Genomic DNA, 15,321 nt, shown 5'->3' with positions numbered 1-15,321 from the left:
CAGTGCAAGCGAGGCTGGGACATTAGAAAGCCTTGTTCCTCTTTGAGGCACAACACTGCCTGGCAATTCAGCTCATAGCAGCCCAAGACAAAAAAGCATCTTCAGGTCTGAAGACACTTAGAGACCTCACTGGTATTTGTACTGGGTGTTAAATGTGATCTTCATCCTTCCCTGTGGTGAAGGTGATCATCTTCTCTTCCAGCATACCCGGAGATATGAACGACATCCGTGCCAAGAGCAATATCAGCGCTAGCGTGGAACTGTTCCAGCTCATCATGTACACGCCCACGTTTACTCTGGGATTGCTGTTCAATGTGATGGCTCTGTCATTCCTGTTTTTTAAGGTTAAAAAGCTGTCGGAATCTACAGTCTACATGATAGCCCTTATTTTCCTGGATACTTTGCTGCTGTTTACTCTTCCTTTTAAAATAATTTCCTACCACCTTCAGGACAACTGGACCTTGGGGTCTGTGTTTTGCTCCACCTTAGAGAGTCTTTACTTTATAAACATGTACGGCAGCATCCTCATCTCCCTCTGCATCTGTGTAGACCGGTACATTGCTATCCGGCACCCCTTCACAGCTCCCACCCTGCGATCCACCAAGAAAGCTGCTCTGATCTGTGCTATCATCTGCCTGGGCACCTCAGCCGGGACAGTCTCTACTTTCCAACTCCATGGAAAGGGCCACAACATCTCATCCTGCTTCCATAACTTCTCCAAGAGCACGTGGGAAAATGCAGGCCTGTTCAGTGCCTTGGAGACTACCTTCTTCGGCAGCATGGCAGCCATGACCTTCTGCACTGTTCAGACCGTCAGATGTTTGAGAAAGCGTAGAAAACCAGACAACCCCCAAACAGACACCACCAGAGCAGAGAAGATAGCGGTGACAAACCTGGTCGCGTTTTCGGTCTGTTTCACGCCTTACCACTTGGCATACCTTGCGTACTTTTTGGTGAAGAATAATATAATTCACACCAGTTTTCAGCAAGTGCTACGAGACATCATTCAGGCCACCCTCTGCTGGGCAAACCTGAACTGCTGTCTTGATGGGGTGTGTTATTATTTTGTTTTAAAGGAGTCCTTGGAAGACCCATTACGAAACAGTGGAAAAACAGCCACACGAAAGCCTTGATCTGTGTACTGCATGTTAGTTACTTGGGATGATGTGTGGAGATGCTTTCATGGAAAGTGCAGGGTCCCGAACTACTTACTTAAGCAATTTATTTTAAATATTCAGATCTGAAAATCTTTCATAAAAACCAAAACTAAGTCAATTCCTAGGAGACTGCTCCTAACTTATTCTCTTTCCTTTCATAATGTTTTGTGTTAGCATTTACTGGTAAAAACAAACTGAATTATCTCCCATAAATGGTGATGCGTATCTCTTTGGATGCGAGTCCTCTTTAATCTGAAAAAAAAAATTCTTCACTTACATGTGGTAGCATCTTTCAGCCTCCCTGTCTATATCACAGCTATAAACCTCCTCAGGCCTTCAGTCACTACAGACTTGGGCTGCTGAGAAACAGAGACTCGGAGTTTATGGTATAAATCTTCAGACTAAATTCTGTTGCCCCCTCTGCCCTGATCATGTATGCTCGTGCTCACATACATGCACACCTGCAAGTTTTAGATTTGCACATGCCATTAGAAAAAAAAAAATATATTGGAACTCTAAATCCAAAGGGAGCTTTAGGTTAACATATGTATAGCAAGCTCTCCAGGTCATTCCTCCACTGGCTGACTTGCTCCGCAAGGTGCAACCCTTGTTTTAGTGATAGGTCCTGCCCCTACCACATCACACTTCTAACTAATACTGGCACTAGCTCAAGCTCCCGGATAGCTCAGATTAATTGACTATCCCAGTTCCAGGCTTCCTCACCAGCTCCTCTCTTACTCACAGGCTTTTCACATATCTGTTCCTTCCTGCTTGGTTACAAAGTTAGTTTCATGAACAGAGCCAAACCTAACAAGAGCATGAAATAAAAAGCCTCAGTCCAACGTAGTGGCAAACACCTGAATCTGAAGGAACAACCCTCTCTCTACTGGGGGATGAGATAAGAGCAGCCCTGATCCCCAAAGCAGGAGCCAGCAACGTAGGATCCCAGGGGGAGAGCAACCTTTCGGACCTCAGAGCAAGCTGAACACTACCACTCCCCAAACAAACAAGGCAATAAAAAATAATCCACCAGCAGAAGCCTAACATGCCAGTCAGCTACTTCTTATCAGAGCCCACAGGCATCTAGATAAACTGAATGACAACATGCTCCCAGTCTGGAGAGAGACAGCTCCCTGCTCTGGGGACCCCCAGCTGCCACTTCCCTGAGTGATGAGGATGATGACAACCAAAGCAATTAGTTTTCATATTCACATGGAGCTGGATCCTTGCAATATATCATCCAGGAAGGGATACCAATGCCAGCCTTTGAACTGTCTTTTCTCTGTACACTTTTGAGAAGAATCACGCACAGACCACCTACTGATTTCTTCCCTGAGCTGGAGGCTTTGCATGTGGAGACTCCAGTCTGTAAAAGTGATTTTTTTTTTTTTTTAAGTTGCTACATCTATGTATGAGATTGTAGCAAAGATGTCCAGTTGCTGAGGAGGGAAATGCTGACCCAACATAGATGTAAGTATGTGCTGATGTTTACAGAGTCCTTTTGGTGTTCAGGCAATGAACTGTGCTTCTGAGGTCACAAGGGCTGTGCATTTACAGTAACTGTGTCCTAGTTACGTCCAAGTGCTTGAAAATAAAACCCACCAGGATGTTCCAGCAAGAATTCCCTCTCCATATCAACTGCCATTTCCATTGACTCACTCAGTAAATTCAGAATATGTGATTGAATCCTCATCACCTCCTTGTTCATAACTTACCTCTTAACTAACCGCACTTTAATAGACACAAAGGTTTTACCACTGAGACTTCAGGCTCCTTTTGGAAGCAGAGTTAACAAATAATAGAAGAAAACAGTGCTGATGCAGAAGATTTATTTTACATCTCAAAGCAGTGGGCTGTGTCAAGAGGCCCTCTACTTTAACTGATAATGCCTAAACACAGAGGACAGGGATTTTGTCAATACCTCAGGAGGCAGAAAATGCCAAATTATTTGAGAAAACTGATCCCAATTGCTTTGCTATAGCCCAAGGCAGCTCCATTAGTTTTACTGACATGACTTTGGGCTTATACTGCTATAAGTGAGACCAGAAGATCACATGTGGTTTTATGCTTCCTCTGTTGCCCAGCTTTTGTTCCACTTTTAAGTATGCCTGTTCTTATTTGTTTGTTACCCTGCTGTCCTTGGTCCCACAGGTCATAAAGTAACTTGCACTGTAATTTCATCTAGAGTGCTGGTAGACAGCAGTGAGGTGAACACTAACTTTAGGAATTTTTGGCTTCTTGGCTACCTACCTCAGCAGTAACATACTGCTAAGAAGAGGCAGAGATGTTAAGCAAATTAAGCATAGTTAAAACTGTATGAAGGACAAATTAAAAGAGCTTGAGGCATTTATTCTTCTCCCAAACCTCTCCACTATTTTTCTCCAGTGTTTCTGGCCATTATTTTTTCCAGAAACAAACAGGCTGAGGTGTGTAAAAGCTAGTTCCTGTCCATGCACAGTGTAGAGCCAGACACCATCTGCACTCCCTGCCTCTACACATGGCTCACAGTGCCTCTGTCAGCTCTCAGAAAGCACTAATTACCAGGGCAGGGTAACAACTTTCATTCCATTTTATGATAATTTTGCAAAGGCAACATTTTCTACTCCAAAGTTCCGTGCTGGATCTTCTTGCTTCCAGGCCTGTGAGCATTCACTTTCCAGGTCAATCTGGTGTGGTCTGGTCCCTTCTTTGCTCAGATAGGTAGCCATAACAGCTTTTTCATTTGAAGGGCTTTATAGCCAAATCATGACACTGGGTACCCAGAGAGACTACAGAGATTTCTGTTTGCACCAAAACATAGCGTGCTAAGAAATAAAAGGAAAAAAAAAAATCTGAAAATCTGCAATCTAAAAGCCAGCACAGGCTTTCCAGAATAGAGGTAATGATTACCATCTCAGGAAAAAAGAAAGGAAAACTGAGGATTTGTTTGGAAATGATTCACCCCTTAGCTAAAAATCGTTAGTCTGTTCTGAAATAATGAAAATGGGGGCTAGAGAGCTGTTATAGAGCACATTTTCCACTTAGACTTGCTTTTTTTTTGCATTTGGATAGTGAAAGGGAAAGGGTTTAAACCAGCACCAGGGCTGTGCACAGTGAGTCATGGGAGATTGTGAAGCTGCTCCGCTGGGGAACTTCACGCTTTGGGCCAACCAAACCATTTCATTTGAGAGGCCTTTCACAAAACGCACCCTGAGGCTGCCAGTTTTCTTGCCAAGAGACTTGTCTTGCAGACATTCATGCCTGCATCATATTCACATAAGTAACTTTCCAGCTCACTTATTTGCAGGTTTCACTAAAGACTGGGCATGTGTTTCAGCAGCTCAGATATTTCACACTTAAGCCAAATGTCCTATTTCCTGTAGCCCCACTCACCTGGAAATGCAGTGAAGCTCAGATTTAGGTACCCACTAACTCTGCACATCTGTCCTTTGCTTTCCAAATTTATTTTCTTCTAGTACAGATATTATCTTGTGTGTCAGGCTCAGGAAGTATCTGTTTGAATTCAGAAGGAAAAAGGTTTATAAGAAAACGTCACTTACGATATTTGCATATAACCACAGAAACCCCAACCAAAGCATTCATATCCTAGAAAGAAAGAATCAGTACAGGTACCAGGTATGCAGTATCTCCTGCAGATTTCACCATTGACTTTTATGTTTTATGAAAGATGTCCACGTACAAGAATGGAACAAAACATTTACCATGAGCAATGCCACATCTGTGGTCAGTGATAATGAGAAAAACCTCATAAAAGCAAGTCTCTAGATAAATATGTAGGCTTTTATTGAAATTTTCATATGCAAACACTCCTCTCAAAGTGTTTTTAGCATTTCTGTTGCCACTAGAGAGGGTTAAAACTGTCCTTTCTCTGCAGAAAGACAGCACCATGAGCTAAAGATCAATTTGTAGCACTCTAAATGCTAGGGAGAAGTCCTCTGATAAAACTTGCACAGACAAGAAGTGCGAAATAGTTAATTTTGCTGTGGAAGTGGAGTGCTACAGACAGACACATGCAGAAATCGCACCCCAGCTCACTTTACAGTTATTTCCCCACACAGCAAAGCCATTGTTTGCTCTTTTCATCTACTGCATTTACTGGTGGTACAAGACGGAAGTCTTATAAATAAGTAAAACTGTCCTAGGTGACACAATAAACTGATGGAGCATTCCTGTTGTTGACCTTGGTGTGACAAAGACATGCAGGGTCCTGAAGGTGTCCAGTTTTGGTGGGAGGATGTTCTGACTCTCAAACTCGACCTGTGCAATTTGCTGCCAGATTTGCAACTGGTCAGTGCAAAGCTACAATTAAATCAAGTGCTGCAGCCCACCTTACTCAGCCCTGTCTTCATCCTTCCTTCCCTTTCACATGCCTCTGACCTCAGCTTTTTGGAAGCGCTGAATTCTCTAGAAAAGCTCAGACTTTTCCCTCCATCGGGTTTCTTGCTCACTGAAAAACTTCTACCATAGCAACAAACTCTAATGAATCAGTGTCTTCAGCCACTGTGAAAGGCAAAGGACACCCACAACCTCCTTCATTTTATCTCATTTATTCTTATTCTGATTTTTATACGCTGTCACTCCATAAGAATGGCATTTATCACACCATCTAATGTGATTAAAAAGTTGCTTCAGGATACTGATACAACCAAAAATCTCTGAGGAATCAGAAATGTTTCCCAGGAAGAAAAGCTGAATCATTGCCATTTGCAGACACCAAAGGATGTAAAACCCCATGTCTGCTGTATGCTACAGATTCCTATTAACCCTTCTCTCTATTCCAAGACAAAAAAGGCATTAAACCGGGATTATATTCGAGAGCAAGTACCAGCAGTTTAGAGTTATATATACTGCCAGACAATTGTTAATCCAAAACTAAGCATTACAAACCCAGGAAATCCAGTTTAGATTACACTTCAGAGTACACTAACACAATCCCGACCACTCCCCATTAAGTATTAACTTTATGACTAAAAGTAAAGTCACCTCCCAGAGACCAGCATCTAACCCGGTCCCACTCGGCCAGCCATAGTAGCTGAGATAATGAAGGACACTGTTTGAAATAGCTTTACTCAGTTTAAAGAGGAGCTTAGGAAAGCACGAGAGGTTGCAGACAGCAGAGACCAGTCTGACTTCATTCATGCCAACGGGAAGTGCAATGGCTTGAAAACTCCGCAGCTGGAAGAGGGCAGAAATAAAGGAATGGAACTTTTGACAGACCAAGGTCAGCATGGCTGTAAAAACCCTGCAGATAGATTTGTTTTCCTTATACAGAGTAAAATAACTTGGTATTAATAATAAATATGTTTATGTAGACCATTTTATATGAGCAGTGAGAAGATAAAAAAAGCCTGAGCTACAAAACGCTCTTCATTTCACTCTGAGCTCAGGCTCTTGCTGCCGCTACTGCCTGTGGCTGTGCAGGGACCTGCTGGGACCTTGGGGCAGGACCCTGCTGTGCGACAAGGGGTGTTTGCTCCCATTTGACATGTCCTGGGGTCTCCCACCCAGCCTCCAACACCAGGCTCTTCTCACCTCTACCTGCCTCTCACTGCAAAAATCATACAAAAGGAGTCAGATCACACTTAATCCAAACCCACAGCCTGACACACCTTGCCTTATGATTCCTCAGAAAAAACACATTTAGGCTACCAGCAGTGGGAAGGCAGGCTGGACAAGCGCACTTGTAACCAACTCCATGCTATAACAGCAAGACAAAATTTAATCCTGTACTCAGTAGCAATAGCGACCTTTTATGCCCCCCACCTTTGCAACACAAAAATAGAGAGGCAAGAATAATGTGCTCCCTTGTTTTGGGACAACGGGGCAGAAATCAAGCAGTATCACTGAGTCATATCCTAGATTTCACTCCTGGACATAATCACACCATTCACATCATTGTTATACTTCATGCTATTATGTGTTATCGCTCTCTCAAATCAGCCTGTGTCACCTGCCTTGGGATGCCCACATACATCTATCACAAAACATCTCTAAAAGACATCCCAAATCTCTCTCCTACTTCTGGGCAATCAAAAATCCAATCCTGTGGGTAAACAGACCCATTCTGACTTTTAGTCTGTCTCGTTGTCTACCTTGCACAACAAGGCAGTCAAACTCTCATACTGAAAACTTTTTTTTTTTGCATCAGATGAAGTGTTTGCTTCTCCAGAACTTGGCTGCATACGTTCAAGAACCTTATTTTCAACATTCTGCTTAGTCACATTAGGTTTCCAGCCCAGCTCCCATCTCATGTTTACATGTCCTTTCAATGCAGAGGTAAACAGAATCACATAGGTCACAACTTCTCTTACCAAAGTTTTGGCAAAACTGTTCAGGGTACAAATTATTATTTCTTTGGCTAAATATAAAATGTCAAAGCAGCAAAGCTTGAAGGTCATCCTGACACGGAGCCGAGAGGAAGGAAGCACTTTGCTGGTCATATCGAGGACAGCTAGAAAAGCCTTGCAACATTTTGAGCATTAATGAAGACAACACAAAGTACCATTAGGCAAGTTTCCCACATCCAGCGAGACAAAGAAGCGGCACCACAAGCCTATGGAAGGTGACAAACTGGTCATGGAGCTGAACCATGATGCAGGTGGCCCATTGGAGAAAAGGGCCAACAGACAGCCACCTCTGGCTCTGGAACTCACAGCCTCTGGGGAAGAAGTGGAGTTTCAAACATGGCCAGAAACAGCACATGTAAAAGTCAGTTCTTAAACACCTACATTTATCCCTTGGAGGGCTCTGGGGAAGCATCCCTGTTAGAAAGGTAGTTCATCAACATAACTTAGATTTTTAGTATTACTGCATCTTACGCTCATTACAACCACGTTCACTCAACTTCTGCTGCATACTTAATGCACCTGAAGTTAGAAACCCTTTTCTGTATCACAATCAGTTGCTGTGGAAATGAGCCCAGTACCCCAGAGGATTAGTGTCTGGAAGGTCTGATTGAATCGCACTTCCTGGACAGACTCAGACTCCAATGGTCAATGTCCAAAAAAGGAATAAGTAATAGGGATGGATCAGCTCTTGAGAAACAAAAGGTCCCATTTTCATGCAAATAGCATTTGCTAGGAAGAACAATGAAGGAGAAATAAAGAAAAATCAGAGACAAAGCAACAGAAACCTTCTGGGCTGCAGGTCTTTCAAGAGGCATCAGCTGCTCTTTAAACTGTAAACAAAATTTCAGAGTTTTTTTAGATTTGCTTTTGCATCCCTAGCTGGTAGTTGGTAGATGCAACCAAAGCAAGCGTCTGCTTTGCTTTAACTTTCTTTTTGTCACTTAGCTGCTATTCACAGTCTTAGAGGCAAACAACTTTCAACATCTGTTACCAAACTTTTAAAGGAGAAAGAAACTAAGAAAGAAAGATTAAAAAAAAAAGAAGGGAAGAAAAAATGCAGTTAAAAGACGAGCAGTGGCAAACGACAGCAGCTCTCCTCGGCAGGTGCCGGCTGTGAAAAGCTCCTTTGGAAGATTTTGGGAATGGCACCCTTAACCCAAGGCGAGCGAGTGCCAGCAAAGGCTGGCAGTGGAAGATGACAGAGGGCTGAGGGAGCGTCTCGGAGCAGGCACAGCAAGCTAACAAGCAGCAAGGCAGCAGTCAGGAATGCCTACAGCAGAAGGGTGAGAGTATTTAAGGTCTGGTGCAAAACATTGCTACATCCACGCAGAAAACTCCAGCCTTAAACTGCCACAGAGGGAAAATGCCAATAAAATGTCTATATAGAGACAGCTCTTTAAATAAATCATACATTTTGTATGTATTTCTCTCAACAGCTTTGCAATTTTTTCTCCATGTTAAGCCCTGGTGACATAAGACTGCTTTTTTCTTCTTTTTTTTTTTCCTTCCCCCCCCACTTCTAACTACATCATTGACATCAGAGCACAGCAAAGGTAAGTCACATCCAGCACTCACACCAGGAAGGGCTTGCTGCTGCCCAATGTTTGACTCTGAAAGGGCCAGCTACTTCTTTCATCACATTTTTTAAAATGACAAAGCAACAACAAATGACAAAGAAACCTTGCCCTCGTGGTGCCACATGTCCCCTGAGAGCAGCTTGCAGCACCAGCCCTTTCTCCTCCTGCCACCTTCCCTTTAAAAAAACAAAACAAAACAACAAATCCTGACCACCCTTAAATACTTTCCTAAATACACCACATTTGGTATTTTATCTCCATGAAATGTCCCAGGAATTGTGTTTTTGCAATGGCCCCCAACAAAAGACCAAGGGACCAGGAGGACAAGCCCAGCTGCAGGCAGACTGTGCCTCAACATGGCGGCTGAAGGGTTTCTTTTAAATATGGGCAGCAAAGGATTTAACTTCTTTCTCCTCGAAGCTATTTACCAAATTCAATAATAGTTTCAGTCAGAAAAGCAGTATTACTTTTAGAAGTTTCCTACCAAGAGAGGATTTTGAACAGAAACACTCATGGCTCCAGTGACAAAAGGCTGCCCACAGGCCCACATTTCTGTGAGGAAACAATGTGGTTTTCAACATTAAACTATTTGTTTAAGCTTCCCCTACTTACCTCGTGTTTGGGTTTGCACCAGGACATTAATGCAGGTGTTATAATATAAATAAATATAAATAATATAAAACCAAACATGAGGAGGACCGAGCTGCGGGCACACAGGCCCAAGCCGGCAGCTCCCGCCTTCCCTCAGCGCCGCCATGAGCTGCCCCTGCATTGCGTCCCTCGGCCAGCTGAGGGAGTTGTGGCCAGCACAACCAGGACATCGCTGAATGATGGGGGGCGTTTGATGAGCTAACGACGTGCTAATTTACACATGCAGCCCCATACATGGGTGCCAAGTAGCCCTTTGCCCTGCTCACTGCCTGGGACCTGAGCCATAATGGCAGCCGCCGCCGGGCCCTCGGAGGCAGATGTCAGACACAGAGAGCCTTCTCTTTGCTCAAAAAAATTCACTCTTTTTGGTCAAGCTGGTGGACACAAGCAGCAGCCACCCTGCCCCATGACAGCTGCATGGGACTAAGGTTACGCTGCCCACAGGTTTCACAGCAAAAGAACTGAATGTGCTGAGAGGTGCAAATGTTAGAAGGCATTAATCAGTTTCACAGCTTCTGCAAACAGCAGTCATAGCATAAAAATAGTCGAGCACTTGCTGTTAATGAAAAAATTGGGGAAAGAAGTGAACTGAAGAAGTAAAGACCCACCAAGTCCCTACAGGCAAGCACAAAGCACTGCTCTGGCAGAGGCAGCATTTCAGAAAAAGCTACGCTGGATGAAGTCAAATTGTCAAGGAGATTGATACTAAATATTTACCTTTTAGTGCAATTAAAAGTCTTCATCAAAAGCACTGAATGAAAGCCAAGTGCATTTCTTTTACAAACCTCATTACAGAATCGACATGCCTTCCTCTCCCCACTTAAGGTTTCAGCCACCCAGTTCAATATCTGGTATCTGCTATTTTAAAGGCAATTAGGTTTGAATTTTTTTTTTTCCCCCATGCATTTCACAGGCTAACAATGAAATACTGGGGGCAGGGAGAAAGAGAAAGCATTGATATCCATGACATCTTAATTGAACCTTTCTCGAAAGCTCAGAGATGGTCCAAAACGCTTATTGCAAACCTGCTTCACGCTTCAGAGGAGCCAAGCTACATCGCAACTGTCCGTACTTTAATAGCGCTCATTTTCCTTGGAGACGTGGAAGAGCATCAGTTTTAAACACCTCCTTTCCAAATACTGTAAAACGCTTCTCCAAGCACTTTTATCAGGCAATTGTTTTTCCACTGCTCAACAACCCAGCCTGCTGTTGCCAAGAGAGGAGCCCCTCCTTGGCAGCACAGGGACCTGAAGGCCTTCCACTGAACAGAGAAAAGTGGCGAAAGTAGGGCAGGAGACAGAACACGTTTAATTTGGCCTCATTTCCTTCTCAGGTCCTGGGCTCAAGCAGAGGTGAGACTGATGGCTGTGACCCCTGAACATGCAGCTGTCGCCAAAATACAACTAAGCACCTGATAAAGACCTAATTGAGGGCTGTCTCTGCAGCTGGCAGGCCAGGGGGGGAACACACAGCCTGTCAAGGCTCGGGGGCTTTGGATGAGCTCAGCATTTGTTCCCAAGAGGTCGGCATCCAGCACGACAGAGGCAAACGCGACAGTCTGCCCAAAATGGCTGCCATTTCACCATAGCCATCCAAGCAGGGCCCAGCCGCATTTGCCCTAACCCAGGCTCCTAATTTAGGGGACAGTTTCACAACAACCTTGCCCACAAAGGGAAACAAAACTTGTTTAAACAGTTACTGCCGGCATCAGAGTGGGAAATCACCTGTTTGCTGTTCCCAGCCACATTCGTTGCCGGAGGGAGGAGCAGGTGAACCCTCCTGTGCCGTGTATCTGCCTCATTTACACCGCAGGGACCTGTGCACAAACAGGTGCCGCGCGTGGTGCCGTGGGATTTTTCCAGCATTGCTCAATAACTGGGTGTGCTGTTAGTTTTTAAGGAGGAGGTTGCGTTAGCACCTTAGACCCCAGTGGGGAGCCTGGAAGGCAGTGTGCTGCAAGCCTTTTGCAGTACGTGCCCTGCAAAGGGATATGAGCCCCCCCGCAAAGTGCATACATCCAATGGGGCATTTAAAATATATATTAAAAGCTCCTTTAATGCAGGGAGTCTTCAGTAGCACTGGGGAAGGCCAAGAATGGGGAGCGCTTTCCCAAGGTTTGGAGCCAGCATCCAGTCCCCACACCAAGCCATCTGCTCCCTTCCCCGTCAGCTAGTCTGACAGCCCTAACTTTGAGATTTTGTTAAAATCGTTACAAAACCAAAAGCAATCAGCTGCACAACCCGTGACATGAGCCGGCCGTGCCGGGCTGCCGTGCAAAGCCAGTCTGTAGATGTAGGTGTCTGCACATGCTTTATTCCTCCCTAGGCTTTTTTTTTTTTTTTGGGGGGGACACTTGTGTGTCCAGTGTTTATTCTTGGCTCGTATAACACCACCACATTAGTCTAATAGACTGCTCCCAACCAGTTAACCTAAAAACCATGGGGGAAGAGAGTGACATCCTAGAGAAATATCTTTAAAAGATGACAAATTTTAATTTGAGAGGTTTTCTTCAACATTAAGTTGTCTTCTCTTTTGAAACTTCTTTCCCCAGTCAGACCATGAGAATATTTCAATCATTGCATAATACAATTTCAATTCAAATCTAGATCTGAAAGTTCAACTACGAAATTATATACTCGGCCTTTTCAGATTAATTAATCCAAATGAACAGACTAACATACTGGCTTCCACGGGAGAACATTTTTATGCTAGTGAGAATGGTTAATTAGAGCTGGCACAAACATGTTCCACACTCACTATGAATAATAATATTCCCAGAGCAAATATTCTCAGTAAACTTAAGGAAACAGCTGATTCTTGATTCTTCAAACCACCTGTTTCTTTTAAGATTTTAGCAAGAGCGAAGGAGTTAACTCAGTGCTGGGAGTTGTCGAGCAGCCCCTGCACCATGTGCTCTTCCTGCCTGCCCATTACTCCCAGATCCCACGCATCCTCTGATGTGACCTGCCTACAGAAGAGGCATGTAAGCCTACATAATCAGTCCCAGTTGCAAGGCTGCCTTGCATGTTATATCATCTCTGCAGAATCCTCCCATTGCCTCCAGCAGCACCGCTGCCATCTGTAGGTATTTTGTCAGGAGGGGACATCTCTCCAGGGCTATCCCCTGTGATGGGGCACTGCCTCATGCCACATTGCTGGGGAGAGCTCTGGCCCACAAGATTCATCTGGGAGCTGGGAAGATCCCATGAGAGAGGGACTAGACAAAAGGAGACTATGGGGAAGGGGAAGGTCACTTAGCCATCAGCTAAAGCTGCTGCGGAGGCAGCTCCAACCTCAATCAAGATATTTTCCTTTCATACAACAGAGACTGTGAAAGCAGCAGCCACAAGCCAGCACAAAGGGACACTCAACTGGTATTTCTGCTTAGCATTTACCTCCTTACCTGCGGACACAGCAAGTCAGAGCCAGCTGCATTTCAGAGCAAGCATGTCTAATCCTCATGCGGAGAAGCAGGAGCATCCAACCTACAAGGAGTTGTGTACGCAGTGGCAGGAAAAGCAACAGCCAGTATCACCCTGTCCTAAAGTCAGTCTTGTTGTATAAAATAGCAGTCATTAAAATATCTGGCACAGAAGGGTGTTCATGTTTTCTGACTTAGGAGACTGAGGTATGCAGAAACTCCTAAACTGAGCACTCAAAATCAACCTCTAGAGATGTCCTTACTCTCTAGGAAGCAAAAGCTCCTAATGTGAGTGGTCAGTTTAGGAGTTTCTGCAAAAAAAGTAATGTTTTGTGGACACTTTGGTCAACCACTTGTTTTTTTTAATACAAAATGAACAGTGTTTGTTTTATTTCCTTGTTATTTGACTATTTTAATTCAGCATTTTTAAGGTAAAAATTGTTTCAAAACAAGAAACAATAACTTTATTATGAAAATATTCAAACAAATGCTTCAGCTTAACATCAGGAAGTTTAGTTGCTTTCACCCACCTTTTTAATGCTATGATTTTTTTTTCCAGCTGAAAGTATTCACTAAAGCTCAAGCCATATTTGTTAGCAACTCTCTCTTCTCCAACTCTGCTTATTTACTTAATCCAGAAAGCATTCCCTCCAAGGAGCTGCAGCACCTCATTGATTTCACTGCAACATGAATTCCCCCATCAGGAACTGTACTTACCAAAAGGGTGAGAAACAGGCTGAGACCTGGGACACTAACTTGGGAAGCTATTTTTGGTAGATTGTATAGCTGCCCAAACATGCCCTTTTTCCTCTGGGAAGCTGTGACAGCATCCATAATACTTAATTTAATGTTTTTTTTTTTCCTGGGTGGAAATCAGAACGACAGCAGGAAAATGCTTGAGAACAACTTGTACATCCTAAGGCACATACGTAAGTATGTAGAAAAGCGAGAACAAGCTTTCATTAGCTTGGCATCAACATAATATACCAGACAGCTGTTCATGTTGAACTAAGTAGTCAATTCCCAGTAAGGACAACTGAGAGTATTACAAACCATAATAAAATGGGGACTGCTCAATTTTCAGGTACGTGCATCAGGGAACCATTTCACAGGGTAACATTTGACAGATATTTTCATTCTTCACAGCGTAAAAGTGGCCCAACAATCCCTCTTCAGCCCCAAAGTTAAAAGGTGATTTGTGGAGAGCAGCTTCCTGCTGCTCGTACCAAGCCAGTGCGGGCAGCACAGCCCTTCAGTCACCCAGCACGTCCCATGGACCAGCCACTCCACATCCGTGACGGCAGTGAGCAGCCCATGTCATCCATTGCACCTGAAACATTCCTCATCCCAGGTCTGCGGAAATCCCAGTGGGCTGCACTTCATGGGACGGGATTGGACTGTGAATGTAGCCTGTAAGAGACTTGTGACAAAACGAGAGCTCATTTACAGTTTAGAAGAGACATTGAGGTCTCTCCCCTCAAATGGTAAATTAACAGGTTTCCAGTACTTTTTTTTTTTTTTTAAATGCACCCGAATCTGGAAGCACATGCTCCTACAGTTAAACCAAAACTTTTACATACTGAGCACTGCCTGGCAAAGCTAAATAATGCGAGCTGTACGGCAATATGCAAGTACTAAAAGCAAAAGGTAAATTACATTAAGTGCTGGCTGCTATCACAGCAACCTGTATCTTCCAGTTTCAAACTGCGTCTCTGCGACAGCATCCTCCTAAAGCAGGCTTTATCGCTAAGCTTTTATATGTGCCACTGCTCAATCAAATAAAGTAGTCTTTTGCCAGAGAGCGTGAGCAAGATTAAGAAGCAGAACTGACTTATTTTAAGCCTCCTAACAGCAAGGGGCAATTAACAAAACCTCAAGAAATTAAAAACTAAGTCAAGAGTGAACATTCAAGAGAAAATGCAAAATTTCAGAATGCAAGCTGGTTTTCTTCATGCTGGACAATTCTCCAGGTGGCTATGTTTAAAGGTAACTAGATCTACTGAAATCCATCAGTCATGTTCTTAATATCAGCATTTCAGCCTTTGAAAGGTGAACATGTCTAAAGGGGTCAGGTTCCCCTTGGGGCGATGCAGAGCTGCTTCCTCAGCCCAGTGCCGATGGAAGGAGAGGGTTGTCAGGCAGAGCTGGCTGGGCCAGCCCAGGAGGAG

The 15,321-nt window shown here is 43.9% G+C and overlaps 1 protein-coding gene across 1 annotated transcript; it reads left to right on the top strand.

Moving 5' to 3' along the window:
• The first annotated feature begins 215 nt into the window (after positions 1-215).
• Positions 216-1,133, top strand: LOC104482515 (G protein-coupled receptor 55). The gene has a single exon (XM_010124018.2). The coding sequence runs from the start codon at positions 216-218 to the stop codon at positions 1,131-1,133; it is 918 nt and encodes a 305-aa protein (XP_010122320.2).
• Positions 1,134-15,321: the final 14,188 nt, after the last annotated feature.

The sequence above is a fragment of the Chlamydotis macqueenii genome, chromosome 9, assembly GCF_036417535.1.
Source record: "Chlamydotis macqueenii isolate bChlMac1 chromosome 9, bChlMac1.mat, whole genome shotgun sequence".
Lineage (NCBI taxonomy): Eukaryota > Metazoa > Chordata > Aves > Otidiformes > Otididae > Chlamydotis > Chlamydotis macqueenii.
This window is presented reverse-complemented; position numbering and strand designations above follow the sequence as displayed.